Source organism: Rattus norvegicus, chromosome 5 (genome assembly GCF_036323735.1).
Source record: "Rattus norvegicus strain BN/NHsdMcwi chromosome 5, GRCr8, whole genome shotgun sequence".
Classification (NCBI taxonomy): Eukaryota; Metazoa; Chordata; class Mammalia; order Rodentia; family Muridae; genus Rattus; species Rattus norvegicus.
In genome coordinates, this window is record NC_086023.1 from 24,295,983 (window position 1) to 24,322,810 (window position 26,828).

Below are 26,828 nucleotides of genomic sequence, written 5' to 3' on the forward strand. Positions count from 1 at the left end.
GTATTCCTGTATTAGATGTGGGATGATGGTACAGCTCATGTTGATATGAAAAATAAATTCTTAAAAGGATATGTTTTTCTGTATGTGAATGGTAGTAAAATGTCAATTACTGCCCATCCAAGAAATAGAACTCTAGTGGCCTTTTAATAAAGTTTAATGTACAGAATTAATACCTATAGCATGGTTGAATAAATGGTGACTGGTTAATGAGCAGGAAAGAGTCCTCTGGAGAATCTAGAAAGGGTAGGTTATTTTTGTTTTTTTTTTTTTACTTTTGTTCGAAACAGGTTCTTTCTATGTATGTAGTCCTGAAACTTGCTGTGTAGATCAGGCTGGCGTGATCTGCTTTCCTTTGCTTCTCAAGTGCTGGTATTAAAGGCATGGACCACCACCTCATCCTGCTTCTTATTTTTGAGATTATAAAGTAATTACAACATTTTTCTGTCCCCTTCCTCCCTCTAACCCACCAATATATCACTCCACGCCATCTTTCAAATTCATGGCATCTTTTTTTATTTTTGTCATTTGCCTATATGCATATATATTTATATTTCTAAATATAATCTGCACAGTCTGTATGCTACTTGTATGGTTGCTTTCCAGGGCTGACCATTTGAAATTGAATAACCAATTAATACGTTTTTCCCTGGGGAAGATCTCCCCCTCCCCACCAGCCTCTTTGATTGTCTGTATTTCTTTGTGTAGCCTTGAGGCCTTGTGACCGTTCCCTGTCTGTATTGTCATGTATGCTGTTGTCCCTACTGGGCTCGTGTGTAGGCAGTCATATTGGTAGGCAGTTGTATAGGTGAGGCTTTTACGGGCAAAGCTTCAACAACCCCCTGGTTTCTGACACTTAGAGCCTCTTTACCCCATCTTCTGCCGTGTGCCCTGAGCATTTGGTGGAGTGTTTTGTCCATTTATCTTGATTTGGTTTTCTATATTGGTCTCTATCTGTTGCAAAGAGAAGTTTTCCTTGATGAGGGGTGGAACCGTGCTTTCTGAGGATGGACACTTAGAATGTGGTGAGGGCCTGTACAGGCTGGTTTGTAAGGTTGTGGTTGTAGGTACACTTCCGTACCCACAGCCTCACTATCCCTCAGTGCTTAGCTAGGCTTGTGAAGTGGGTGGCATCTTCACCTCCCGTCTCTAGGGCAGTAGCTAGAGGGCGCGTGTTTTGGACTCTCTTAAGACAACCCTGGGCAATACCTCGAAAGAGGGCTTCTCATGTCTTTTATTGGGGTTTTGTTTTAGTAAGTAACCACTACTACGACTGAGAACGTGCACAGAAGGGACAAATTGGCTGCTGATAGAATTGTTCTGGGTCTTGTGAGATGCTCCTTAGTAGACATGGTCGAACATCCAGTGAGGTTTTACTTTAGCATGTCCCACTTTAGAATTTACTACAGATCCATATGAAAGGATTTCTGAGTGAAATGTTCCTACAGAGAGAACTTGATGGCTTTCTCCTGCTTTTCTGCTCAATAGAACTGGGCTAAACTTGTTGAATCTTCTTCCTGTGGTGGAAACTCCTGGAGAAGCAGGTTCTGCAGGAGCCTGGTGGGGGATGTACCAGCTCCAGCATGGCAGAGAGGCAGGCTCCTCGGCTTGCCGGCTTCCCTTGCCTAGTGCTCAGCATTCTCCTCCTGTCAGCAGGGCAGTGTTTAAAAGGTTCAGCTCTGGTTTTGGAGAACAGGAAATAAAGAATAGATTTGGAAGTAGGAGGTTGATGGAACTGGCTCAGTAATTTGCCAAGCCTATTAGAAATTAGGATACATTGGTTTATTTGGTTAAGCGAAAGTCTCAGGTATTTATCTCAGAATAGCTAAACAAAATTTAAAATACGTGTCTGAGTAATTTTTCAGGTAATTTTATTTTAAATTTTTGCAAAACGCAATTTATGGTAGCTTAACAAACACTGAACTATATAGAAATGCAAACAATGAAAGGCAGTAATTGGGCTGGAGAGATGGCTCAGCGGTTAAGAGCACTGACTGCTTTTCAACAGGTCCTGAGTTCAAATCCCAGCAACCACGTGGTGGCTCACAACCATCTGTAATGAGATCTGATGCCCTCTCCTGGTGTGTCTGAAGACAGCTACAATGTACTTTTATATAATAAATAATTGTTTTTTTTTTTAAAAAGAAAGATAATAATTTCCTTCTTATATCCCGTTCCTCCAGATAAAACCATTGCTATAAAATAGATGGCGTACGTTAAGTTTTTTCATATACTGTTATCTTCCCAGTGCTGTTTTACATGCATACTGTTTGCTCTTGGCTCTTGTTGTTAGAAGGTAATGTCCCTGCCCAACAGTATCTTGTGAAAGGTCATTTTCTGACTCTGGTTTAGCTGAGGGGCACTGTGTTAGCTAAGGGTAAGCCACATCCCTTTCTTCTTTGATTTTCACAACTTGTGAAATGAAGGGAGCTTTTCTTGACGTTTGAAGTCCATAATGAATGTAGTTAAATATCTATGGGAACAGAGAGACAGTTTGGTAACAACTGTTAAGTGTCTGTTAACTATGATATGCCTTAAATAGTCCTGTTGTTTCGTTTTTTGGGTTTTTTCCGAGCTTGTTTATTGTATTAAACAGTTGTTAAATGTTTATATGCACATTGCTGGCTATACATACTGTGCGATACATTTCTATGGCATTTTAAAAAATATGCTTTTGTTGTTTGTTTGTTTAGAAAACACCTGCAAAAATGTCTCTCTATCCATCTCTTGAAGATTTGAAGGTAGACAAAGTAATTCAGGTATGTTTGCTTTTAATTAAAAAGTGTTTCATAATGTCTTCATTTGTTAAATGAAACAGGAAGTATGCCTTTGTTGATGTATTCCTGAGTCTGTTTAGGTCTCTTATAGACTAAAACATTAACTAGAAATCATTTTCATTTCTCTACCTATGAGCACTGGGATAGAATTTCTTTAGCTAAACAAGTGTGTGTTTGTGTGTATGTGTGTGAGAGAATGTGTGTATGTACATGAGAGTGTGTCTGTGTGTGTGAGTGAGAGTGTGTGAGAGCGTGTGTGTGTATGTGTGTGTGAGAGAGAGAGAGTATGTGGTGTGTGTGTGTGTGTGTGTGTGTGTGTGTGTATACGTGTGTGTATACATGTAGTGGAATACAAGTATCTTGGAAGTCGGCTTAAGTGGGGGCTTTAGATCTGCTGTAGTGGATTGGAGTTGCATGTGGTTGTGAGCTGTCAGGCTCCAGTGCTGGGAACTGAATTTGGGTTTGCTCAAGAGCATTCCACTGTCTTCATCCTCACCACTGAGCCAAGTCTCCTCCAAGTAGTATTTCTTTTCTTTCCCCTTCCTTCCTTCCTCCCTCCCTCCCTCCCTCCCTTCCTTCCTCCCTCCTTTCCTTCCTTCCTCCCTCCTTTCCTTCCTTTCCTTCCTTCCTCCCTCCTTTCCTTCCTTCCTTCTTCCCTCCCTCCCTCCCTCCCTCCCTCCCTCCCTCCCTTCCTTCCTTCCTTCCTCCCTCCTTTCCTTCCTCCCTCCCTCCCTCCCTCCCTCCCTTCCTTCCTTCCTCCCTCCTTTCCTTCCTTCCTCCCTCCCTCCCTCCCTCCCTCCCTCCCTTCCTTCCTCCCTCCTTTCCTTCCTTCCTCCCTCCTTTCCTTCCTTTCCTTCCTTCCTCCCTCCTTTCCTTCCTTCCTTCTTCCCTCCCTCCCTCCCTCCCTCCCTCCCTCCCTCCCTCCCTCCCTTCCTCCCTTCCTTCCTTCCTTCCTCCCTCCTTTCCTTCCTCCCTCCCTCCCTCCCTCCCTCCCTCCCTTCCTTCCTTCCTCCCTCCTTTCCTTCCTTCCTCCCTCCCTCCCTCCCTCCCTCCCTCCCTTCCTTCCTTCCTTCCTCCCTCCTTTCCTTCCTTCCTCCCTCCCTCCCTCCCTCCCTCCCTTCCTTCCTCCCTCCTTTCCTTCCTTCCTCCCTCCCTCCCTTCCTTCCTTCCTTCTTTCCTCCCTCCTTTCCTTCCTTCCTCCCTCCCTCCCTCCCTTCCTTCCTTCCTTCCTTCCTTCCTTCCTTCCTTCCTTCCTTCCGTGTGCATTGTGGTTTGCCGGCATGTATGTCTGTGTAGTCTCCTGGATCTAATTATTAGTTATGACGGTTGTGAGCTGCCTTGTGGGTGCTAGGAATTGAACCTGGGTCCTCTGGAAGAAGAGTCAGTGCTCCTAATTAAGTCATCTCTCCAGCCCCAGATAATGTTTCTTTAAATTTGTTTTACAGTCTTCAAAGATAGCTTATTTCCTTAGTACAGTTTAAATTACAGAAGACGTGTGTTAGTTGAGCTGTAGAATGTGCACGCCAGCCCTTTGCATAGTGGTCGTTTAGGTGTAGCGTTGTGTTTTTGTTTTGTTTTGTTAGGTTTTTAGGTCTTTAGGTATGACGAGTCCTAGAATAAATATGCCCCCTCTCTGAGGATAAAATGAACAATGAGATGATTGCTGCTTTTAGAGCAGGAGGGAAAGCTCAAGGGGAGACTAGAAAGTAACCAGGCTTCAGCTTATGTCAGCTGACCTTTCTGAGAGAAGCAGATTTCCCTCACAGGACGTTTGCTGTTACAGCAGAGAGCTTGCTGCTAGGAGGTGGAATGGTGGAGGGGCAGGAAGTGGGGTGACTCTTCTGTTCCTGTAAGATTTTAAGATATTCCAAGTCCAGCCACTCAGGGTAGTGTTCTGTGCGTGTGCTTTTGATCTTGAGATGCCCTGGGAAGAAGCTGCGGAAGAGTACAACATTCCTTCTTGGTGTCTGCCCTTTTCAGCACAGCAGTTCATATTTTGTAAATTACTTTACAGTAGCCATTATGCTGTTGCATTCAGCACCACATAACTGTAGAACTTCTTTCAATTGCAGGCTCTTAGCAGCCTGTGCTTGTCTGGTCTGTATGCAGCCTTGGATTCAGTCCACCCCCAGCATTAAATAAACTGAGCATAGGGGCACATGCCTCTCACCCCGGGACTTGGGAGGGGGAGGCCAGGGCGGCAAGAGTTGATGGTAATGTGACACTCAGCTACAGATGAGTTTGAGGCCTGACTCAAACACCAAGAGAGAAAGAGCGTGCGGTTACTTTGTTTGCAGGCGCCCTGTTAAGCACTGACCGTAAGATGTGGCAGATGGTGTCCTTCAGGTTCGAAGTACTCCTAAGAATTTTAATTTACAGGTTTCCTTTGGGGGGGAAATGATTGCTGAAGTGTTTCAAGTGAAACTTTGAATAAAACTTCAGTTGTTAGTTTGTTCTGGGAAGTACTAGAATTAACATGTAAATAATATAAGAAAGATGTAGGCATTTTTGGTATTTGCTAGAATTTTCTTTTCTTTTCCAGGCTCAAACTGCCTCTTCTGCTAATCCTGCCAGCCAGGCCTTTTTTTTAAATGTGGTCGATTCTGCTGCCTTCCCTCCAGGTGGAAGTAAGTCTTCCCTGACACTGAGTCCAGCGTTCTGTCTGGACGTTTCGGTTTATGAAAGGACTAACTTGTTTAATCAAGAGTGATCTATGAGTATGAAGATGGGTTTGGGTGCATAATAAAATGCTTAGTTTGCCTCGTAATCCTTATCATAGTCTATTCATTAGTGAGAAACACTCCTCCATGGGACCACAGTTTTCCCAACTGCCGCTCTCTCACACATCCGGAGCTACCTCTTCCTTACTTTGCCAGGGAGCTCAGGGAGTTTCCAACTGTGTTCTTTTGGGAATTTTCTTTCAAAACTAAGAGTTGCTGTTCAGACTCCATAAACTATAATTTGTCTGCTTTCCATCCCGAATCCAAAGGCTCTAGGACCCAGCCGCTGTAAGACACTAAGATACAAAGTAAAGGATTAACTTAAGAGTTTCTGGCCTTTCATCTTCTCAGTCGCCCTCTCTTAACTTTATTCTTTGTAATAAATCTATTCTGAAGTCAAAACAGATCATAGAAAAAGATTTTGGAAGTAGCTCACTTCAAAAAATGTTAACAATTGTTAATGTTTAAAAATTCTGTTTGTCTTATTTCATTGGAATATGCCTATCATTCTTAAAGTGGTAGGACAGAGTAAATCACAAGCTCTGGCAGTGTCTCCTCTTACGTGAGAGGAGCCATCCCATCCAGAGTTAAGCAGCTGAAACAGTAAACATGTTGGGTCTTGTGAACTGGAGTCCCTGCCATGATCCCTCAGCGTCTAATGCATTAGGGCTATGTTACAAACCCAGAAGGTCAAGCAAGGTCAGTTATTTGGAAAATTATTTTTTACTTTTGAGTAGTTATCCCTCTGTGTCTTTTATTTCTGTCTCTAAATTCTATATTTGTACTGTGATCATACACAGTTTTTTCTTATTTTTCTTAAGAGAAATGCAGCAGCTGCCAGTGTTGGGTGGTATTGTATATGGTGAGTCTCCCGCAGAGGTCAAGCAGACAGGATAACCTGCACAGGTCTCCTGATGGCGAGACCACCTTCAGCCTTTAAGGTGTTGTGATGTAGCCATGGAGGGCCTCAGATTTGTGGCAGTCCTCCTACTTCTGCCTCACTAGTGGCGCTCTGGGCTTAAAGCCATGTTGCCACCACGGCTAGCTTGAGCCATCTTAAATGAGGGACTTGAACACCTGCAAGTGTGGCCTATGGTGGGTTCCAAAGTGCCTCATGGCCACAAATGGATGACTCACTGGGTTAGAAGGCTAAGACTGTTTCAGCATTAAAGTGGTTATGGACTTTTTCATTCTAATTGTGACAGAGATGGGAAGATGTCCTTCCATTTTATGCATGAAAAATAAGACACAGTAAGTCCATACTAAGTTGTTATTTTGCATATTCTGCCAATGCCTTTGTCTTTGTTTATATTAGATCTCTATCCTAAACTGTATCCAGAACTCTCTCAATACATGGGACTGTCTTTAAGTGAAGCTGAAATATGTGAAAACATGCCTGTGGTCTCTGGAGCGCCAACCCAAGGGGTATGTACAGTATAAGCTTGAATCTATCAAACGTACTTTATACAGGTATAAACTCTCATTTGTAGGGAACTCACCTATTTATAACTTTGGGGCTGAACTCTCCTATGATTATTAAACTCTACATCTCTGACCATTGTCATCCACTGTTGATTAGGTCATTGTCTCTCCTTTGTCTTCTGCGTTTTATCCTTCCCCTGACATGTTTCCAAGTTAGTTTTATCCTTTCTAGCTGTGTAACTACACTGAGGTTTGTAATTCTGACATAGCCCTACTAACTAGTACAGTTATTTCTTAACAGACCTCACAGCAAGTCTTGTTTCAGACAGTATTTCATTCCTGGCAGATTAGTTATTTGAAGTATATATCTGCCATATTATTTTGTCCACAATCTTAACATTCCTCCTCTTGTAATTAGAAACCATTTTTTTGTAGTTAGACTGAGATTTTAGGTTTAAATGTAACATGTAGCTTTTGCTCTAATTATAGTTACATGCTTCATGACTAAATCCACTTCTGTCCTCTTGCTACTGCTTAGTACAGAACCTGGCTTTTATATATTGAAATTTCAGTATTTATTGAAACCTTGTATTAGTTATGATTTGTACAGTGAACTCTTTGGATTTGCTAATGGAAGACACACACATGCACATATGCGTGCCAGCTAACTTTAAAATGCCTTGGCTCCCTCGAAGGCTGGGCACTACAAACCTTCCCCTGCTACCCAAGCCCAGTCTGGGAAGTGGCCACTCACCTGAATTCTCACATCGGCTTGCTTTCTTTTTTTTTTTTTTTTAAGATTCAAATTTTAATTTATTTTGCATGTATATGGACACAAGTGCCATGGGATGTATTCTAGCTTTCTTTTTTTTTTTTTTTTTTTTTTTTTAAGGTTTATTTATTTATGTTCAGCATTCTGCCTGCATATGTGACTGCAGGCCAGAAGAGGGCACCAGATCTCATTACAGATGGTTGTGAGCCACCATGTGGTTGCTGGGAATTGAACTCATGACCTCTGGAAGAGCAGTCAGTGCTCTTAACTGCTGAGCCATCTCTCCGGCCCTCGGCTTGCTTTCTTGTAGTTCCTGTGTCGCATCCTTCTATACATGGTGATCTCTCTTCTCTCCCGTGTATCCTAGCCTGAGCAACTCTCAGGGTTCTTCCCTGTCTCCCTTTGTCCATCTGTTAGCTGCTGGCATCATTATTGATGGATTAAAAACCAATTGAGGACAAGGACCTTTAGTGCTTGGACATGCAGATTCCTGATTGAATCAAAGCATTAGAACCAGTCTCCACCAGTATACAGCATATTACATATCAATTTGTGTACATTGTGAAATATTTCTACAATCAAGTGAAGCAATCTAACTATCACCTCCTAGAGTTACAACTTTTTTAGTATGTGGTTATAACACTAGCAAGTTTCAGTTGTAAAAATATTAACAGCCATGGTTACTGTGCTGTTCCTTCAGACTTATTTTTATTATTGAGAGTTTGTATACTTTGTCTGCCTTCCCATTTTCCCTCCATTCATTTATTGGCCCTGTCGAGCTCCTCCTCTGCCCAGCTCTTACCCCCAACAGGGCCTTCCTTCTGCTTCCTCCTGCTGAGACTGTATAGAGAGAGTTTACATAAGATCACACTGTACTAGCTTTTTGTCTCTGACATATTTCCTCTAGTATAATGTCTTCCAGGGTCAATCTTACTGTTCCAATGCCAATGTTTTTATGGCTTTAGTAATAAGCCATTGTGCATTTACAGACAACACTTTCTTTATTTAGTCCTCTGTTGACAGACACTAGTGTTTCTCAGCTTTGACCACAGTGATGAATGCTGCAGTGAACACGGGAAGGCGGGTGTCATTGGCATGGAGGGATTTTATTTCCCTTTTGGTATATACCTGCAAGGGAGATTGTCTGACTGTATGGCACATGCGTTTTTCACATGAGGCTCCTTGTTACTATTTCATAATGGTTATTCCAGATATGTTCACTGTCTGACAGTACACAGGAGTTTACGAGCACTTCTGTCTTTTTGATAGGTAATATTTGCTGTGGGGTCTGCTTGAATCCAACATGGATCCAATGTGACAAACACCAGGTTAATGCAGATGACAAAAGTTATTATAATCAAGCCACTACTCGTCAAATAGACTTACGGGCTGAACTATGACCCTGAAAGGATGCTCTATGACATAAAGGATGAAACCATAAAGCAAGGGTAGTGGGGTGGGTTGTACTATTGTCCAATTATATTTCCACATAAGGGGTTGAGCAAGGGAGTTTTCACCAATTGGAGGAAGTTCCTGGGTCTGGGAACATGAACATAGTTTGACGCTGCTAGCAAGATGGAGTGTTGTCCTTAGATGGCTGGACTCATTCAGCTGTTTCCTTATAGTAGAAGCTGCTCAGCTCAGGAAAAGTCCCCAGCTCCCCTAGGGCTGGGACCTTAAATGTAGTTTCTCCCTAGGATTAACTGGAGTCTGAAAACGAAGTGGTGGGACTTAGTTAGGTTCTTTTGCTTGTTCCCAGCACACTGACACATGAGGTGGTGATGTCACTGACACATGAGGTGGTGATGTCACTGTCACATAAGGTGGTGATGTCACTGACACATGAGGTGGTGAGGTCACTGACACATGAGGTGGTGATGTCACTGTCACATGAGGTGGTGATGTCACTGACACATGAGGTGGTGATGTCACTGTCACATGAGGTGGTGATGTCACTGACACATGAGGTGGTGATGTCACTGACACATGAGGTGGTGATGTCACTGTCACATGAGGTGGTGATGTCACTGACACATGAGGTGGTGATGTCACTGTCACATGAGGTGGTGATGTCACTGACACATGAGGTGGTGATGTCACTGACACATGAGGTGGTGATGTCACTGACACATGAGGTGGTGATGTCACTGACACATGAGGTGGTGATGTCACTGACACATGAGGTGGTGATGTCACTGACACATGAGGTGGTGATGTCATTGTTCTGGCTTTGACTTTTTTAACGATAAATGATCTGTCACACCCGTTTGTTATCTTTGGGAAAAGGTTGTATGTAGGCATTTTGCCCATTCTTGAGTTTGCTTTTTCCGCTGTTGAGTTTTGAGTTAATTATTCCTTGGGATATTTGCCCCTTACTGCATGATGATTTTCCAGTCACTTCTCCCATTCTGTGGGCTCTCAGTTTGGTGAATGCTTCTTTGGTTGTGAAGGGCTGGTTGTGAAGAGCTTTTTTGTTTGTTTTGAGATAGGTCTTGAGGCTGGCCTCAAACCTGATCCACCTACCTCTGGGTGTGCACCGTCCTGCCCCACTCCAGCTGTGAAGACTCTGGTTTTGCTGTAGCTCCGCTTCTGCACTTCTGCTTATGCCTCTAGTGTGAAGATTAAAAAAGGCACTGCTAAGATCCGTGTCGGAGATCGAGCTTGCGTTTTCTCCTAGTTGTTTGTGTTCCGCAGATCTTAGCTGTGGCTTTGCAGTCCCTCTGAAGCTGACGTACCTTCCATATAAGATCAGCCACAGTCCACTGCCCTGCTCTTGGCGCCTTGGTTTTCCTAATCCTGTTTGTGTACAGATGGAGATTTTGTCAAGAGTAGTTTAACATGTTTTTATGTTGTCTCCTTATATCATTCCTGGCTTAAGGCCTTGTTCACATTGAACTTATTTATAAATTGGTAATTTTATGATTACACCACAGAAAATCTTGGAAAATTAATGTTGCAAAAGTCTAGTGTGACGTTTAAGTTCTAGGAAAATATGTTTGAAATAAAGGCAATCCCCAGTGCTGCTGTCAGCCACAGAGTGTCTTCTGAGAAATGACTCATGCATTGCTCTCAGGGGCGCACCAGCTTCATCTAAGTACACTTACCCAGGCTGAGGCCGCATGACCTCGTTGGGCAATGCAGACGTTTGAGACAGCTGTTGTCACTTATGTGGTCTCTGGCAGAGGCACTTCCGAAGTATATGCTGACCCCGAACGCAGGGGTGCCAGCTGACAAGTCACTGAGTCTTATCTTCCCAAGGTTATGGGGGAGTAAATTACCAAAAGAATGAGGAGATAAAAGCACTGTCATTATTGTGGGAGCAGACTCGACCTGAGGAAAGTTATTAATGAGCGATATTTGTAAGAACTCCTGAGGGAAGTTATTAATGAGCGATAGTTGTAAGAACTATAACTGAATGTGTTTCAGTTAGTTGCTGTGTTTCTAAATACTGTCAAATTTTGTATTTTCTTAGCAGTTGGTAGCAAGGCCATCCAGTGTGAACTACATGGTAGCACCTGTGACAGGTAACGATGCGGGGATTAGGAGAGCAGAGATTAAGCAAGGGATTCGGGAAGTCATTTTGTGTAAGGATCAAGATGGAAAAATTGGGCTCAGACTGAAGTCAGTAGATAATGTAAGTATTTATATTTTTGAATTTATCTAAATAGGTCTCAGAATATTAATGTCAAACATTGAAATGAAAACAGTTTGGCTAGTCATAACCACCCATCTACAATGGGAATATTATGTATCTAGAGTTTTTACGTGGGACACCCGCTTAAAGAAGCCGTGCTGGCACTTGCAAGCAGATCCCACAGTTTTCTTCTGAATTTCTTTACTGAGACGAGTGCTGTCACTGGGTTTATATAATCATATGAAAGCATGCGTGTGATAGAATTCTGGGCTTCACATAGGGCAGCATATGTGAGAGTAAAGGAAGAGTGGACCAGTGAGAATTGGGTGCACATTTTTAAACTAAGTGATAATTACTTATGAGGTGGTTCTGCAAGTTTGTTATTTCTGTTCATAAAATTTGAACCATTATCCTCCTGGATTCTGTTGCAGTCTAACTGTTCCTTAGCTTCAGTGAGTCCATCTTTCCACATAGAAAATAAGCGTATCACAGTATTCAACTGAATGAGGCTGATGTAGGCAGGAAAGACGAACACTACCTTTCCACTCAAAAGGCTGAGGGCATGATTGTGTGTAGCCCTCTGTCCATGCTTCAGATCCGTCATTGTGCTCGTAAAGCCCTGGCCTCACTGAAGCTCAAGTGTGGTATAGTTCAGCAGAGGTGCCTTAGCACCGTTCTAGTTTACTGCTTGGCACAGGTCAGTCAGTGGGATGCTGCCTGTTGCTACTGCTTCATGGCAGATCTCATGTCTGGTCCACCACAGACTGTAGGCTTGTGCTCGGTTCAAAGTCTGATTGAACCAACAGAAGTTCAAGATAAGTGTGTGTGTCCTGGGAGTTTATTGTTAGAAGTACTTTGTTGTTGCTATTGTTTATCCCCAGTTTTATTGATTATTTTAAGAGATGAATAAAGTGGCCTTTGAGCTAAAAAAATACGGAATTGTTACCCCAAACTATCATTTAATTGTTTTTATAATTGTTTGTGTTGAGTGTTGGCCGGCATATTTGTGCACCATATACATGCCTGGTATCCTTACAGGTCAGAAAATAATGCCAGGTCCCCAGAAACTGGAGTTACATGTAGCAGTGATAAATTATTTTCTTGTTCTCTAGGGTATATTTGTTCAACTAGTCCAGGCTAATTCCCCAGCCTCCTTGGTTGGGCTGCGATTTGGGGACCAGGTGCTCCAGATCAATGGTGAAAACTGTGCCGGCTGGAGCTCCGATAAGGCACACAAGGTGCTCAAGCAGGCCTTTGGAGAGAAGATTACCATGACCATTCGTGATAGGTGAGCTGCTCCCCACCAGTGACACTGAAGTGCAAGCCCATATTTAAATAGAGTTGTCTACTTTTTATTTTTTAAGGCAAATATTGATTTATTACATCTTGCTGTTAGGTGTTTTTCTTACGTAGTTAGATTCTTTTCATAGAAGTCTACATTTGCATATACATTTTACCACCCTGTCTGGGAATCTGTCCTCTAAGCAAGCTTTCCTGTCTCTCTCTCTGGAAAGGTTATATATGCATCAGGAGTAACTGATGTAGGAAGGGCTGTGGCCTCACTCTGTAGCACACTGCCTAAGCGTCCAGTGCCAGGGCCCCTTGTCATGAGGACTAAATGTCAGAGAGTTCCTAAGGACTCAGTTTTGAAACCAAATCTGGTCTGGGGTGGTTGTGCAGTTAAGTAAAAGAGGATGAGTCATTCTGCATGGTCGGTGGTCTACTTTTAACCTGGAAACTGTACAAAAATGATTTGCCTCTTTTCTTCCCAGCTCCCACAAGTATTAAGACCAGTATCACCACTCTGAGAGAGTAAAAGTGACATTGATCAAAAAATGTTTATTAAATTCCTAAATGTAATAAAAATGGAAAAGTCCATAAAATTGTTTTAATGTGTAAAGCAGAATTTCATAAAAATTGGACCAGGTCTGGCCAGTTTGGTTCCCATACCCAATAGGGTGGGTCACAGCCGCCTGTAATATCTGTTCCTTTCTTCATAGGCACCTGCACTCACATGCACAGGCCCACCTGTGCCTTTTTTTTTAAAAAAAAGCAGTAACATTGCAAATACAAAGACATCACATGTTGGAATTCACCAGACTCAAACATTATAAACCTCAGGGAACCTCTGTACAGATGTTCATCTATCCGGAATCTCAGGGAACCTCTGTACTGATGTACAGCTATCCGGAACAGAAGCTGTGGAGGGAGCTTCATGGTGGATTTTACATTTCCACCCTAGAATGTATTTTTTGAGTTACTCACAACTATAAGCAAATTCATGAAAGAAAAGAAATCACTTTAACTTCTTTTATAACTCAGTGTGGACCAGCTGCATTCAGTCCTTTCCTTTGCCCTAACCTTTACCGTATTGCTTTCCATGTTGTATCGTGTGCACCTTTGTTTATGTGCATACACTATTGGCTAGGTTCCGACTGGGAGGAAAGTGCATCTCGGTTAACTCCAGCTCATTGCTGTAGTGAATAAAGCAGGACTAAGTGTAGGGGCACAAGTGTGTCAGCAGCAGGCTGTGGGGTTCTCTGCATGTAGTGTGTGCCTAGGGGTGAAGTAGTAAGGCCATGTGCTAATTTAATGTTTTGTTTTGTTTTTTTTTGTGTTTTATTTTTTTTGAGAAGCTTCTAAACTTATTAGTGGCTATATTAATTTGTACCCTTGTTTTTTGATAATAGTCATTTTGATGAGTGGAGGGGTAGTATCTTGAAGTAGTTTTAATTTGCATTTTCTTGATGACTGAGCAGTTTTTGTGCGCTGAGAGGTTGAGACAGTTTCTCTGTGTGGCCCTGGCTGTTCTGGAACTCACTTTGTAGACTGTTCTGTCCCTGAACTTTAGAGATCTGCCTGCCTCTGCCTCCCGAGGGCTGAGGTTAAAGGGTGGAATTAAAGGCATGTGCCACCTCCCCGCTGAACTTTTTAACATAGTTACTGGACCTTTTAAGTTATTTTGAAAAAATATTTTATTAGTTCATTTGACCGTCTGTTGATTGGTGACTTTATTTCCTTAGTATGTAATTTCTGCAACTATTTATAAATTCTGGGTGTTAGCAGCTTGTCTGAAGTTTGGTAAAGGCTGCCCATGCTGTGGCCTTTTGCTGTGCTGATTGTTTCCTCTGGTGTACAGAAATATTTTGTTTCCATGTGGTCCCATCTTGAATCTTGGGCTTCATCCCTTTACTGTTGCTGCTCTACGCAGAGTTGTTGTCAACCTCAAGTGCTTGAAGGGTGTCCCTGTGGTTTCTTCTAGAAGTTGGAGCCATTTAGGATTTAGGATTCTGGTCCATTTTTATTTTATTTTAGTACAAAGTGAATCTAATTTCACTCATCCACAGGTAGAATCTGTTTTGCCAGTGTTGTTTCTTGAATTGTTTTTTCCCCATTATATGATTTTGCTTTTGTTGCCAAATCTTTTCGTGCACTCACTCCGTTGCGGTGGTCTTGTGTTTACACCAGCCCCAAGAGTTCTTCAGGCTGTAGCGGTGGGTGCTCTGCTCCTGAGTATGGCAGCCCCAGCAGCGTCCTCGCTCCTCAGCATCCCTTTGGCCCGCTGCACTCTTCTAAGGGCCCAAGGGAATTCTTGGTTTGCTTTTTTTTCTAAACCTGTAAAGTCCAATATTAGAATTTTGATAGGTATTGCATTAAATCTGCAAATTAATTGTGTTGTAGTAAAGGTATTTTTATAATAATTCGGCCAATCCAGTTGCTTGGACTTGCCATCATCAATTAACTTCTGTGGTTTCCTTTTTCAGTATCTTTTGCATTGGGAGAATCTGTCACTTACAGAAAGGGCTTTCACATCTTTGGCTAGATATATTCTTAAATGATTTAAAAAGTTACTTTGAATGGAGTTGGACTAATAGGAAGGTAGAGCTGCAGACTTTCCTGCTGTAAACAGAGCACGTTCAGAAAGTCAGTCAGCGAGCATTAGTGGCATGACAGCTTCTGCAGGCAGAGCTCGAGGCCTTTTTAACTGTAGCTTGTGCCTTCCCGTCCAGTCAGGCCTCATGAACCCCCACTCACTGCTTCTCTGGTGGGTCTTTCACATTAGAGCCAAGTTTTGCCTGTAATCCCGGCCACCTAGGTGGGGTCCTGGCGCACGTGGTGGGGAGAGCTCATCCTGCAACTTACACTTTATGCATAGCACACCTAGTAAGTAAGTGAAAGGAACGAATCCGTGAAAATGTCAAAACTGAGATGTGGAAAGTGCAGGGAAGTTTAAGGCTTAAATGTCTGAGACCAGCTGGTTCCAGAGGTGCTGGAAGGACTTAGTGGTTTAGTGGAAGGGCATCTGGCTCACTGTTAACGCAAGGTATGTGGGCTGTGGAGGGAAAGCGCAGTGATAACTCCATGGAGCACTATGCTCTCTCCTCACACTAACAGGGTATCTCAGTAGTGAGTCAGTCAACCCGTGTGACATGTTAACCATAATAGATTATTAGAAACACCTAGCGCTTACTGTAGCAACATACCCCATGTGGCAGAGTTTGTAGGCATGCGTGTGTATTGAAATAGGAAGTGGAAGTTTCCGTCTAACACAGCCCTTATGCTTCAGACCCTTTGAACGGACAGTTACCATGCATAAGGACAGCAGTGGACATGTTGGCTTTATCTTTAAAAGTGGAAAAATCACATCCATAGTGAAAGACAGTTCTGCTGCCAGAAACGGCCTTCTCACTGATCACCACATCTGTGAGATCAACGGACAGAACGTCATTGGCTTGAAGGTAAGGAACTCACCTTACCTTGAAGGTAAGGATCCTGGTTTCGGTGTCATTTTTTTGTAGAAAACATCATTTAGGTGGCAGGGCTTTTGTGATGACCCCCCAGTCACACTTGGTGGGAGGTAAGTGCAGGAGCTGGGGCTCTGGCTCTAGCTTAGGCCATCCAGAAGTAACTTTGGGTTATTTGAATTACCTTTCCTATGCCAAGGTGGCTAAACTGTGATTACGGGCATTCCTTAAGCTAGAATTCTGTTGAGACATGGGCAGGGAAATATTCAGACATTCTGAATGGATGCATGGCCAATTTTTTCATTCCAGAAATACAGAAAAGGAGTAAGTCTTGGTACTTAGTAATCCTTTGTATTTTTGTAGATTTTGACTAAGTCCATAAATTCTAGAACACAGTTAACTGTGGCGCAGGTAGTTCTCAAGCAAGAAAAAAGAGTTTTGTTCCGTACCTTAACTTTGCTACTAGCTTAAGAAAATTATATGTCAGATTAAAATCAAAATTCTGACATACCGGGACTGGGACTCCAGCGATATCAGCAGGACAACATCAAAATATAGTGCCTTTTTTACCTAACAATAGAGAACACCTTAGTGAAACTTCATTCTATTGTTTCATCAGGATGCTCAGATTGCAGATATACTGTCAACAGCTGGGACTGTGGTCACCATCACAATCATGCCTGCCTTTATCTTCGAACATATTATTAAACGGTAAGTAGATTGGGAGCTCTTCCACTTATGCTTGCCAGCACCTGACACACATGTAAACACTGCCTTCGGCTTGCAGGTCTTCTGCATATTAGATTAGAAATCTGGTCACGGTGGTTCCTAATGGGTGGCTTGCCTGCGAGGTATTGAGAGTGGCTGTTGCTGTTCTCTCCTGTGTTTTAGAAAGTAGAGAGCTGCATGGTGCTCACTATCTGTCCTTGGGAACCGAAGAGGGTACAGTCATAGGCCAGCAAGGTGGTTCTATCCAGAGTTTTCAGATCCTTTGTTCCTTCATAGCTGTTGCCATGCTGTCTTGGACACACTTCTTCCAGAGCCCTGATATAGCACATGAAAGTGAGATTTGGAATATACATAAACGTAACCTTTGTAATGGATTTTTGTTTATATGTTTGGGTTTTGGGTAGAATGAAGCTAGCTACCCTCAGAGCAGGAAAAAGAGTTGATTGTTGTACAGTCTTTTTTAACTATGGTAGGTTCCTTATCCTCCCTCCTTTTCTTCTGAGTCATCACAGTCGTCCATTTCAGTTAAACAACCAGTCTTAGTGTAAAGGCCTCGCACCTTCTCGCATGTCTATCCCTGACGTAAATATCTATTCTTCCTGGACAGTTTGTGACAACTCAGATATTAGTTCCTTAGATCTGTGCTCATTTAAAGACCTTTCCTTCTTCATCAAATTCATCAGCACAACAGGTGCTAAACTGGAACTGGGGTTGTCTTAGGTGAACATGGTATTTTTGAAAATAAGACGCCAGTTACATGAGTGGCTCTCTTGTAGGATGGCTCCCAGCATTATGAAAAGCCTGATGGATCACACCATTCCTGAAGTTTAAACCTTGTACAGTGCATCACCGCCGAACGCTTCCAGTCTTCCTCTTCGGCAACTTCTCTATTTCACCGCACATGAAGCTTTCCCGGATCCAGGGAGACTGTGCTGCATGGAGACCTGTCTATCTTCCACCATGGCTGGGAACCTCACTCTATCTGAGAGCGTCTTCAGATTTTAAGATAGGTGTAGCCTTATCCTGGTTTTACAGATGTGAAACTCTCAAAAGATTCCCTGACTTTCTAGACTTGGTTCTTTACTGGGAACCTGATGTTTTTCTATAAGCCATTGTGATTAGGATGACTGGTGTAGGCTTAGCTGTGTCCGAGAACTGGTCTGCTTTCTCCGAGAAGTGCACAGTGCTAGGCACGTGCTTCAGTTCTGTGGCATATGTGGATTGTAGTACATCAGCATAGTACCTGTAGGATGATTGCCTTTGATCGCTACTTTTTAAGTTTGTGTGTGAGTGTGTAAAATTCCAGTTAATCAACACTTCCATTCCACAAAAGCATTATACAGTTCTGTGTAGGTGGCAAGAGACTAATGATTGTCACTAAATTCTAACTACCTTCACTTAATGTGCTTCAGTTGTCGCCTTAACTACAGTAAGCATTTAGAATAAAAGCCAAAATAGAATTATTGCTGCCTTCTGAAACCTGAGAGGTTAGCTCTCTATCAAGCTGTTCTATGCTAGCCCTGAGCAGCTTACTGGTGTCGCAGAGCTGCCTAGCTGTACCAAGATTTTCTAGTCACTGCATAAAGGAAACGCCTAAGAGTTGCCGTATTGCTTTCTGAGATACAAATTGCTATATATTTCATGTAAAAGTTGTTATACTAAATAGGATAAATTTTGGAGTCTCTTTTTCACTCGTAGATTAAGTGGGTAATATCTAATTTGGCACTTGAGTCCTAACATTATGTAACTTTAGCTAGGTTGGGGTGGGTTTAGAATGTTTCCCTAGTCATCTCAGTTTGTTCCATTTTCTGACTCTATCCTGCAAACAAAAATGGCAATGACACTTTATCCTGACTCTTTCCTTCTTAGTTTGTGCCTATCTTATTATTTTATGTGATATTATCCTATTAAATGTATAAAAATATTAAATGTCAGTCTGTCTGTGATTGCATCAGTCCTTACTGTGAGGTTGCCTGACACCCAGGGTCTCTTAAGACAGTCCTAGAGCTCAGACTGTCTGGCAGTACACTAGCTGGGAGTCTTTATTGGCCAGGCCGTGGCCCTCTTCACCCTGCACACTTGATGTCATGGGACCACACTTGCTGGGAGGCCTAGATGCCCAGCCTGTGGCCACCTTCTCCCTGCATACCGGGCGTCAAAGGAACCTGGAAAGGCTGCTGGGTCCCTAGTAAAGCCAGAGACCATCCACATGTATTAGTGACACTTAAAACTAACTCGGGGTTCTACTACTTTAGTCTGGCTCAAGAATTTGTCCTTTTCACTGTAACCATGCTTCCAATAGCACAGAAAATTTGTAGCTGCTGTTCAGAGACTGAACGGAAAAAAAAAAAATCTTTGCAGGCTCTATATAGGCTACCTTGTTGGAAATTTATAATTCCCAGTTTGATTATCTACCTTGCTCTATGGACTTGTTCTGAATGTAGGTCCAAAAGAAATGAAATTGTATTTGTGTCATTAAGTATGGTTTTGTAGAAGGATTAGTACTTGTGATTATTTAAATAAGACAAGGGAGAAAGTGCTTTCATTACAGAAAAATATTTTTAATGTAGAAAAGATGAACATTTCGTAGCATAATGAAATATAAACCATTGCTATACACAGTAATAGACTTCCTGTTATAAGAACAGCTACTCCTCCCCCAGATTCTCAGAAGCTGGGCACACAGCACCACAGAAAGGAACGAGTCCATGAAACACACGAAGAACGGTGTTATCATCAGACCTGGGCAGCTTAGGTCAGAGGCTGCTTCGCCTCTTGGGGACTGAGCTGGCCAGTGTTGTCCAATGTTCCTCAGTCCAACTGGGTATCTTTCTTGTCCTGAACCACCCCGTACTCTTCTAAGTGTTGTCATGTGTGACAGTCCTTCCTCTGTCTTAGAATTTCCTTTCCCCTAGCACGGCTGTGTTTTATCTGCTTAATGGATGGCAACAAATGGCTCTGAATGAAGTCACCATGATTTAGGAAGTTGGAACCACAAATTCTTCATGTGGTCAAACTTCTAAGTACTATCATTGCACATTCACCAGTTAAAAGTTTGGTTTAAAAATACATTAAATAGAATTGAACTTGATAGAGAGGAAAAGGCACTTAATACTGCAGTTTCCAGAACATAACTTGTCTGTCTTCCCCTCCGGTGATGATGCTGCTACACTGTTCATTCATCCATATGCACGTCACGGCACCTGAGAGACATTTCAGTTAGAGAGGAGTGCAACCAAAGGCAGACAGTGCGTGCCACGCTGACTTCTGAGCCCTGACACAGAGGGAATAACCTTTCATTCCTATATAAACTATCTAAAAACACTTGCTTCTACAAAGAACTTACAAGGAGTGAACCATTTCACTATGAATCTAAAAGCAAAATGATTGATGGAAACACACACCTTGGCGAATGCTACAACAAGAAACATGGAGAAATTTACAGAAAGGGAAGGGGCAGCCTGTAGCCAGCCTTGTGATTTTATGCCTTTTCCATAGAAAGGTTCAAATTGTAGCTATAAAAAAACCTAAACTTGAAAGGGACAACATAGCTACATAATTTTAAGATACAGGTTTAAGAAGAAATAAATCATATGAGAACTGTATAAGGAGAGAGAGTTACAGTAGGCAGTTACAACTTACAGTTGAAACAGTCCTCCAGATGACCAGGACAGCATGCAGTGTAAGCACACTACACTCGATCTCCAGGAGTGTGCAAAGGAGAAGGGAAAGGGAGCAGAAGAGCTTTACCTGATACTGTGCATGTGCAGTTCTAGCCACACTGCTTTCAGTAAGATCTATACGGGATTCACTGCCAAACCCCTCAAGCCTGGGATGCAGGAGTTGCAGCCTGACAGCAGTAGGCAGGGAACCTTAGTTACCATGGTACTTTATTTTTGCATGGTCTTTTGGTGACTACATTATTTTTAAAAATCAGTCACTCAGCTTTGCCATAGTTTTTAATTCTTTTTGTGGAAGTTAAGACTTCTTTCAGAGGCTAAAACAAATATAACCTTAAGGAAACTAAAAGACACCCACTGGCCAATCAGGATGTTCAAGGGAAATGTTAATGCATAGAGCACATAGGGTTGTGTCTGTCTAAGAAAAGGGCTCATCAGCAGATTAAGACAGCCACACTCCACTCACCTGTGTGGCCCTGTATCCGCTCACTGACTTTTGCTCCAAGGAGGTCCCAGACAAGCAGCTCACCAGTCCGACTTCCAGATAAGACAGAGTTTCCATCCCAGACAAAGCACCTGCAAGCATGATCAGGAGACAGTCCATCATAAAGGAAGGGTGTGACCTGCTCAAGCATGACCAAAGGAAAAGATCACAAATCACGTTATGGCCCTCCCCCAGGTAGCTGTACCTCTGCGGCTCCTCTGAGGCCATGGAGGAAATGAGCATGCCCGTCTGCACATCAATCACGTTCAGGCAGCCGTCTACTCCTGTGCTGAGGACGTGGCGACTGTCTGCCAGAAAAACATGGAGCTATTCACAAAGCGGCTTTATTTCCGAGTCCACTCCCTGCTTCTTCCTGGACCTCCTTGTATTCTTGAAATGGTTTGTTTTGTTTCTTAGACCCTATAATGAGTTGACCCTTCTCCTGGTGAAGAATTAAAAGCAGGGTCCAGTTTATAAATTACCAGTGCCGGAGTATATGTATCCAGACATGAACCAGCCTAGAGGCGAAACCTCTCATGTCAAGAAGGAGTGCTGTTCTGTTGAACTTTTAATTTCAGAGTTCAAATGAATTGTCATTTGTATTGAAAAGGAAAACACTTACCTGGGCTAAAAGCAGCATCACATACTGTCCCTGAGTGGCATGAAATCTGGTGTAATAGAGTGGCTGTAGTGAGGTCCCAAATATTCACCAGGCCTTCCTTGGTGCCAGAAACTAGCAGTGTACTCACAGCATTTAAATTGATCGTATTGACCTAAGAAGAAACAGTGATAAAGAACTGATTCAGAATACTCATTAACTATGTGTGTCCAAAATGAAACTACCGTGCGATGTGCTGGTATAGCTAACGTGATTGTATTATATTTTAGTGGCATCTTATCAAATGGCCACTTGTTTTAAAATGAAGTAAACTTCTAAGGATGCCAGAGAAAAATCCAAGTATGTGAAATAATTCAGGGAATTTACTGCTGTTCTCAAATGGTCTAAAATAGTCTAAAAAAAAAAAAAGTTTGTAGGATTGTAGAGATGGCTCAGTGGTTAATAACATGCACTGCTCTTGTAGGAGAACCAGAGCGAGGTTATGAGTGCCCAAATCAAGTGGTTCACAACAGGCTGTAGCACTGTCACCAGCAGATCTAATGCCCTATTGTCTTCCAGGAATACTTGCACTCAGGTGCCCACGCACATGCACACGTACAAGCACATGCACACAGAATCTTTAAATAAAATGGACTTCCCTCCAACCTACTGTCTGCAAACTCACCATCCTAACTGTAGACTTGGCAGCGATGAATTCAACTGTGAATCCCTTTTCCTGGCCTACATCTAGGTTGGGAAGCCGCCTTTTCTTGGTCCAATTAAAGAGCTCATTCAGCTTCACATGACCCAGCTCAGCTGGCGCATCTCCTGTATTGGCCCCATCTAAGGAAGGCCACAATAACACCAACCAAACAACCAAAGAAGTGCACATGCCCAGGTCAAATCACAGAACTAAACAGGGAAAGACCACAGCAGCATGTCTCGTCACTCACTAGTCCTATAGGCGTGTTCTCTACTCAACTCCCTAGATGAACCTTAAGATACAATTTAAAAGAACAAGCATAAATTTTTACCAAGTAATTCATTTAAAAATGTAATGAAGACACAAATACTTCATTTAAGTCCATGAGCATAACAAACACCTGAAAGACATACAAGACTTCAATAAAGATAATTTAAGATTTCAAAACTGAATTTAATAAAAGCATGGAAACAGTGAAGAAAATCACAAGCCAAGATGAATTGAAACACTCAATAACCAAATGAGAAAATTCAGGGGAAAATCCTCCAAGCAGAAGACAGAATATCAAGACTTGAAGACAGAGATTAAATAAGGAAAGAAAACATTTTTTAAATATACTCAAAGGAATTTACAGGAAATATGGAATACCATCAAAAGACCAAGTCTTCAAATTATAGGCATAAATGAAGGAGGAGAATCCCAAGAGCTTAGCATAAAAGAAAACTTCCTCAAACTAAGGAAAGACACCCATACAAGAAGATATGGGCACAAGAAGCACACAGAACCTCAACTAGGCAGGACTCAAAAAGGAAACACCTCACAGTGTATCACAGTCAAAACATTAAATGTACAGAGAAAATAAAACTGCAAGAGGAAAATGTCACAAGTAAAGGAAAGCAAATCAGAATAATTCCTAATTCTTCAATGGAACCTCTGAAAGCTTGAAGAACTTGGAACAATGCAGCCTACCTTCTAGAAGGCTAACTGCCAACTTTGTCAAAGTTTTGTATTCAGCAAAAGTGTCTGCCACAGTTGAAGGAGAAAGAAAAAGTTTCCATGGTTTAAACAGCTTGGAATTCAAAAAAAAAAAAATCCAAGTTAAACTAAATAAAACAAAACCACTAAACAGAATACCTGAAGAGAGGAGAGGACCAAGCTCAGCCAAGTCACTCTAGAAAGAAAAGAATGAAGCCTAATTTAATAAAAACCAAGCAACTGAGCACAAGGCAGAAAAACAAAACCCAACTGACTGTAGTTTACACATATCTTTCAATAGTAATTCTAAATATTAATGGACTTAAGAAATCCATTATATGCTGTCTACAAAAAAAAAAATCTGAGCTTTAACAATAGGTACCACCTTGAAAGAATGGAAAAAGTATTCCAAGCAAATGGAATAAAGAAGCAAACAGGCTTGCCCTTCTAATAGAAGAAAAAATATTTCAAACAAACTAATCAACAAAATTATGAAGGGTACTTCATTCTAATCAAGGCATCAATTAGTCAGAAAAATATCACAATACTAGACATATATACACCACATTCTGGTGTACCCAATTTAGTTACAAACATATAGGTGGAATTAAAGAGAGATTAGCACAGTCACAATCACAGTAGATAATTAAACAACCCACCCACCTTCTCTAATAGATAAGTCATCTGGACAAACAAGACAAAGACAAAGACAAAAACAGAGAAATGTTTTCTTACCTACCTCACATGGTCCTAACAAATTTAGAGAATCTTCTACCAAAATGCCAGTTAATGTACATTATCTCATCAGCACATAGGAGCATCTCTAACACAGACAGCATGCTGGCACACAAAGCAAACCTTTGAACTAATCCAATGTATCCTATGCAACCACTATGTAATAAAATCAACAGCAAACAAAACTCTAATAAGTGCATAAACTCATGGAGATTTAGCAACTCATGATTCAAAGATATATGGGTCAAAGAAGAAATTATAAAAAATATTCTTGAGAAGAAGTGAGAATGAAAACATAACCTGTGGGACACTGAAAGCAGTCCTATGAGGGACGTTTATATTTATAGGCTCAGACAGACTGGACATTTTTAGGCAGAATGATGACTTTTATTCACAGCAGACCTACTGGATTTTCAAAGAACCACAACCAATCCTTCCTAAATTCTTCATAAAAATAAAAGGATCTCTCCCAAACTCTCTTCTGTGAAACCAATATTACTAAACTCCCAAACCAGGCACAACAAAAAACAAAACTACATACCAATATCCCTTTTGAATATAAAATAAAAAATCCCCAATAGCATACTGGTAAACTGAATACAAGCACATATCCAAGAGAAAAAACATCTCAATGGCCGCAGAAAAATCCTTTGTCAAAATCCAGCACGCTTTCAGGATAAAAGTCCTAGCATAGTAGGACTGGAGGAACATACATCAACATAATAAAGATTGTATATGACCAGTGTACAGCCAACATTATTCTAAATGGAGAAAAATTTAAAGCAGTCTCCTAATAGGGAACAGGATAGGGCTATCCGCTCCCCACAGTCCTTTCCAATACAATATAGAAGTACTAACTGAAGCAATAAGAGAAGAAAATGTAAAGGACACAAACAGGAAAAGATGTTAAACCATCCCTACTCGCAGACGGTTTGATACTGTACATAAGAGATCTCAAAATTTCTACCATAAAACTTGGAGAAAACAATGTCAGCAAAGTGGCAAGGTACACAATCAACTTACAAAAATCAGTAGCCTTTCTATGGATCAACAAACACTGAGAGAGATCATAGGTACTTCTACTTACAGTAGCATCAAACACAATAAAATAGCTTTGAAGAAACTCAACCAAGGAGGTAAAAGACGTCTACAATGAAAACTTTAAATCTCTGAGGAAAATTTGAGAAAGACATTAGAAAATGGAAAGACATCCCACGTTCATGATCGGTATTCTGAAAGTGGCCATCTCACCAAAGCAATTAATCAATTTAATCCCAATCAAAATATTCGCAACATCCTTCACAGAAAAACAAAAGAAAACAAAGCAAAATAAAAACCTAAAATTCAAGAGGAACCAGAAAAGACCACAGATAACCAAAACAATCCTGAACAAAAAGAAGAGTAAGAGAGAGACTCTTGTTCTAGACTTGTATTAAAGCTTGGTACTCACACAAAAACAGACATGCAGACCAAAGGAATAAAAGAGAAGACACAAATATATTGTATTCATAACTACTGCCATTTGATTATTTAACAAAAGTCAAAAAACATACCCTGCAGAAAGACAGCATCTTCTATAAATATTGCTGGCAAAACTGGATGTCTACCCATGAATTACACTGATATCTAATCTTTTGCACAAAAATTAGATTCAAGTGGATCAAAGATATCAATTTTAAATATGAAATAATAAAACTTCTAGAAAACATAGGCAAGTACCCTAGAAGATACAGGCGTCAGAACTTTTTCAACATGACTCCACTAGCCAAGGGATTAAGGCCAGCAGTCGAAAAGAAGGACTACATAAAATTAAAAAGCTTCCTTATAGCCAAGGAAACAGTCAATGAGGTAAATTAATATTGAGATTAATATTTTGATTAACATTCAGAATATAAAAGGAACTAAAAAAGCTGAGTAAAGGAAACAAATGACTCAATTGAACAATGGGCTAAGGATCTAAACAGAGAAAGAAGAAATAAAAATGGCTAAAAGTACTTCAAAAAGTATATATCATCCTTAGCTTAGGAAAATTAAAATTAAAACAACCTCGAGCTTTCATCTCGCCATGATCTGAATGGCTAAGACAGCAAACTGATAAAGGAAGCTTCATGCACAGTTGTGGGAACGCAGATTGGTGCAGCCACTCTGGAAATCAGTGTGGAGAATCCTGAAGAGACTGAAGCTTAATGGACTATACGACCAGGCTCTTAGGTAGGCCCAAAGGACTCTCGCATCTGTGCAGCAGATATAGCTCAGCCATGTCCATTAGTGCCCTATTCACAATGGCTAGGAAACATAAACAGCCTAAATGTCCATCAACAGATAACTGGATAAAGAAAATGTGGCACTTATGTGGTGTGTATGTAATGGAATTCTATTTGGCTGTAAAGAAAAATGAAATTTGCAGGTAAACCAATGAACCTAGAAAAGATTATATTGAGGGAGGAAACCAAGACCCAGAAAGACAGATGCTGCGTGTTCTTTCTCATCTGCAGTTCCTAGCTCCATATCTTCACATGTGAGTGAGTAACACAGGCACCAGAGAAGTAGAGAAGACCTATAGGTGTGTGGAAGGAATGGGAAACAGAATAATGAAGAAGGGGATCCAGCTCGGGGAGGTCAAAAAGGAGAGATGAGGGACAAATACCAGGGTTGTCTGATAAAGCCTCAAGGAATCATATTACTTTATATTGACATAAAATTATACACAATGGTATACACAGTATGAAAGTGTACACACACACACACACACACACACACACACGCACACACACGCACACACACACACACAAAATTAAGCCACTTGGACTGACAGTTCTCCCCACAAGAATCATAGACTAACCAATACTCCAGTACC

The 26,828-nt window shown here is 41.5% G+C and overlaps 2 protein-coding genes and 1 long non-coding RNA gene across 21 annotated transcripts in view; 2 read left to right on the top strand and 1 right to left on the bottom strand.

The window, feature by feature from the left end:
- The window catches only part of Sdcbp (syndecan binding protein), a 69,434-nt gene extending 50,704 nt beyond the window's left edge, over positions 1-18,730 (top strand). For 7 of the 15 annotated variants that reach the window (XM_063288489.1, XM_039110862.2, XM_063288488.1 and 4 more), the window contains 8 exons: positions 2,691-2,756; positions 5,317-5,401; positions 6,810-6,919; positions 11,164-11,322; positions 12,435-12,610; positions 15,890-16,061; positions 16,687-16,778; positions 17,573-18,725. In XM_063288489.1, the coding sequence (XP_063144559.1) occupies positions 2,706-2,756; positions 5,317-5,401; positions 6,810-6,919; positions 11,164-11,322; positions 12,435-12,610; positions 15,890-16,061; positions 16,687-16,778; positions 17,573-17,627 (900 nt within the window). In that variant the 5' untranslated portion in view covers positions 2,691-2,705 and the 3' untranslated portion in view covers positions 17,628-18,725. Of the gene's footprint in view, positions 1-2,690; positions 2,757-5,316; positions 5,402-6,809; positions 6,920-11,160; positions 11,323-12,434; positions 12,611-15,889; positions 16,062-16,686; positions 16,779-17,572 lie in introns of all 15 variants that reach the window. The other 8 variants (XM_039110857.2, XM_063288487.1, XM_039110855.2 and 5 more) reach the window with 2 other exon arrangements.
- LOC134478929 (uncharacterized) lies at positions 6,926-10,679 on the top strand. Its single transcript, XR_010051698.1, has 2 exons — positions 6,926-9,751; positions 9,872-10,679. It is a non-coding gene; the product is annotated as an uncharacterized LOC134478929 (long non-coding RNA).
- Positions 18,731-19,336: 606 nt separating the features above from the next.
- Positions 19,337-26,828, bottom strand: part of Nsmaf (neutral sphingomyelinase activation associated factor) — a 63,028-nt gene continuing 55,536 nt past the window's right edge. For 4 of the 5 annotated variants that reach the window (NM_181389.3, XM_063287865.1, XM_063287867.1 and 1 more), the window contains exons 28-31: positions 21,583-21,733; positions 21,166-21,268; positions 20,943-21,052; positions 19,337-19,999 (exon numbers count right to left, since the gene is read on the bottom strand). In NM_181389.3, coding sequence (NP_852054.2) covers positions 19,905-19,999; positions 20,943-21,052; positions 21,166-21,268; positions 21,583-21,733 — 459 coding nt within the window. In that variant the 3' untranslated portion in view covers positions 19,337-19,904. Of the gene's footprint in view, positions 20,000-20,942; positions 21,053-21,165; positions 21,269-21,582; positions 21,734-26,828 lie in introns of those variants that run through there. The other variant, XM_039110149.2, reaches the window with a different exon arrangement.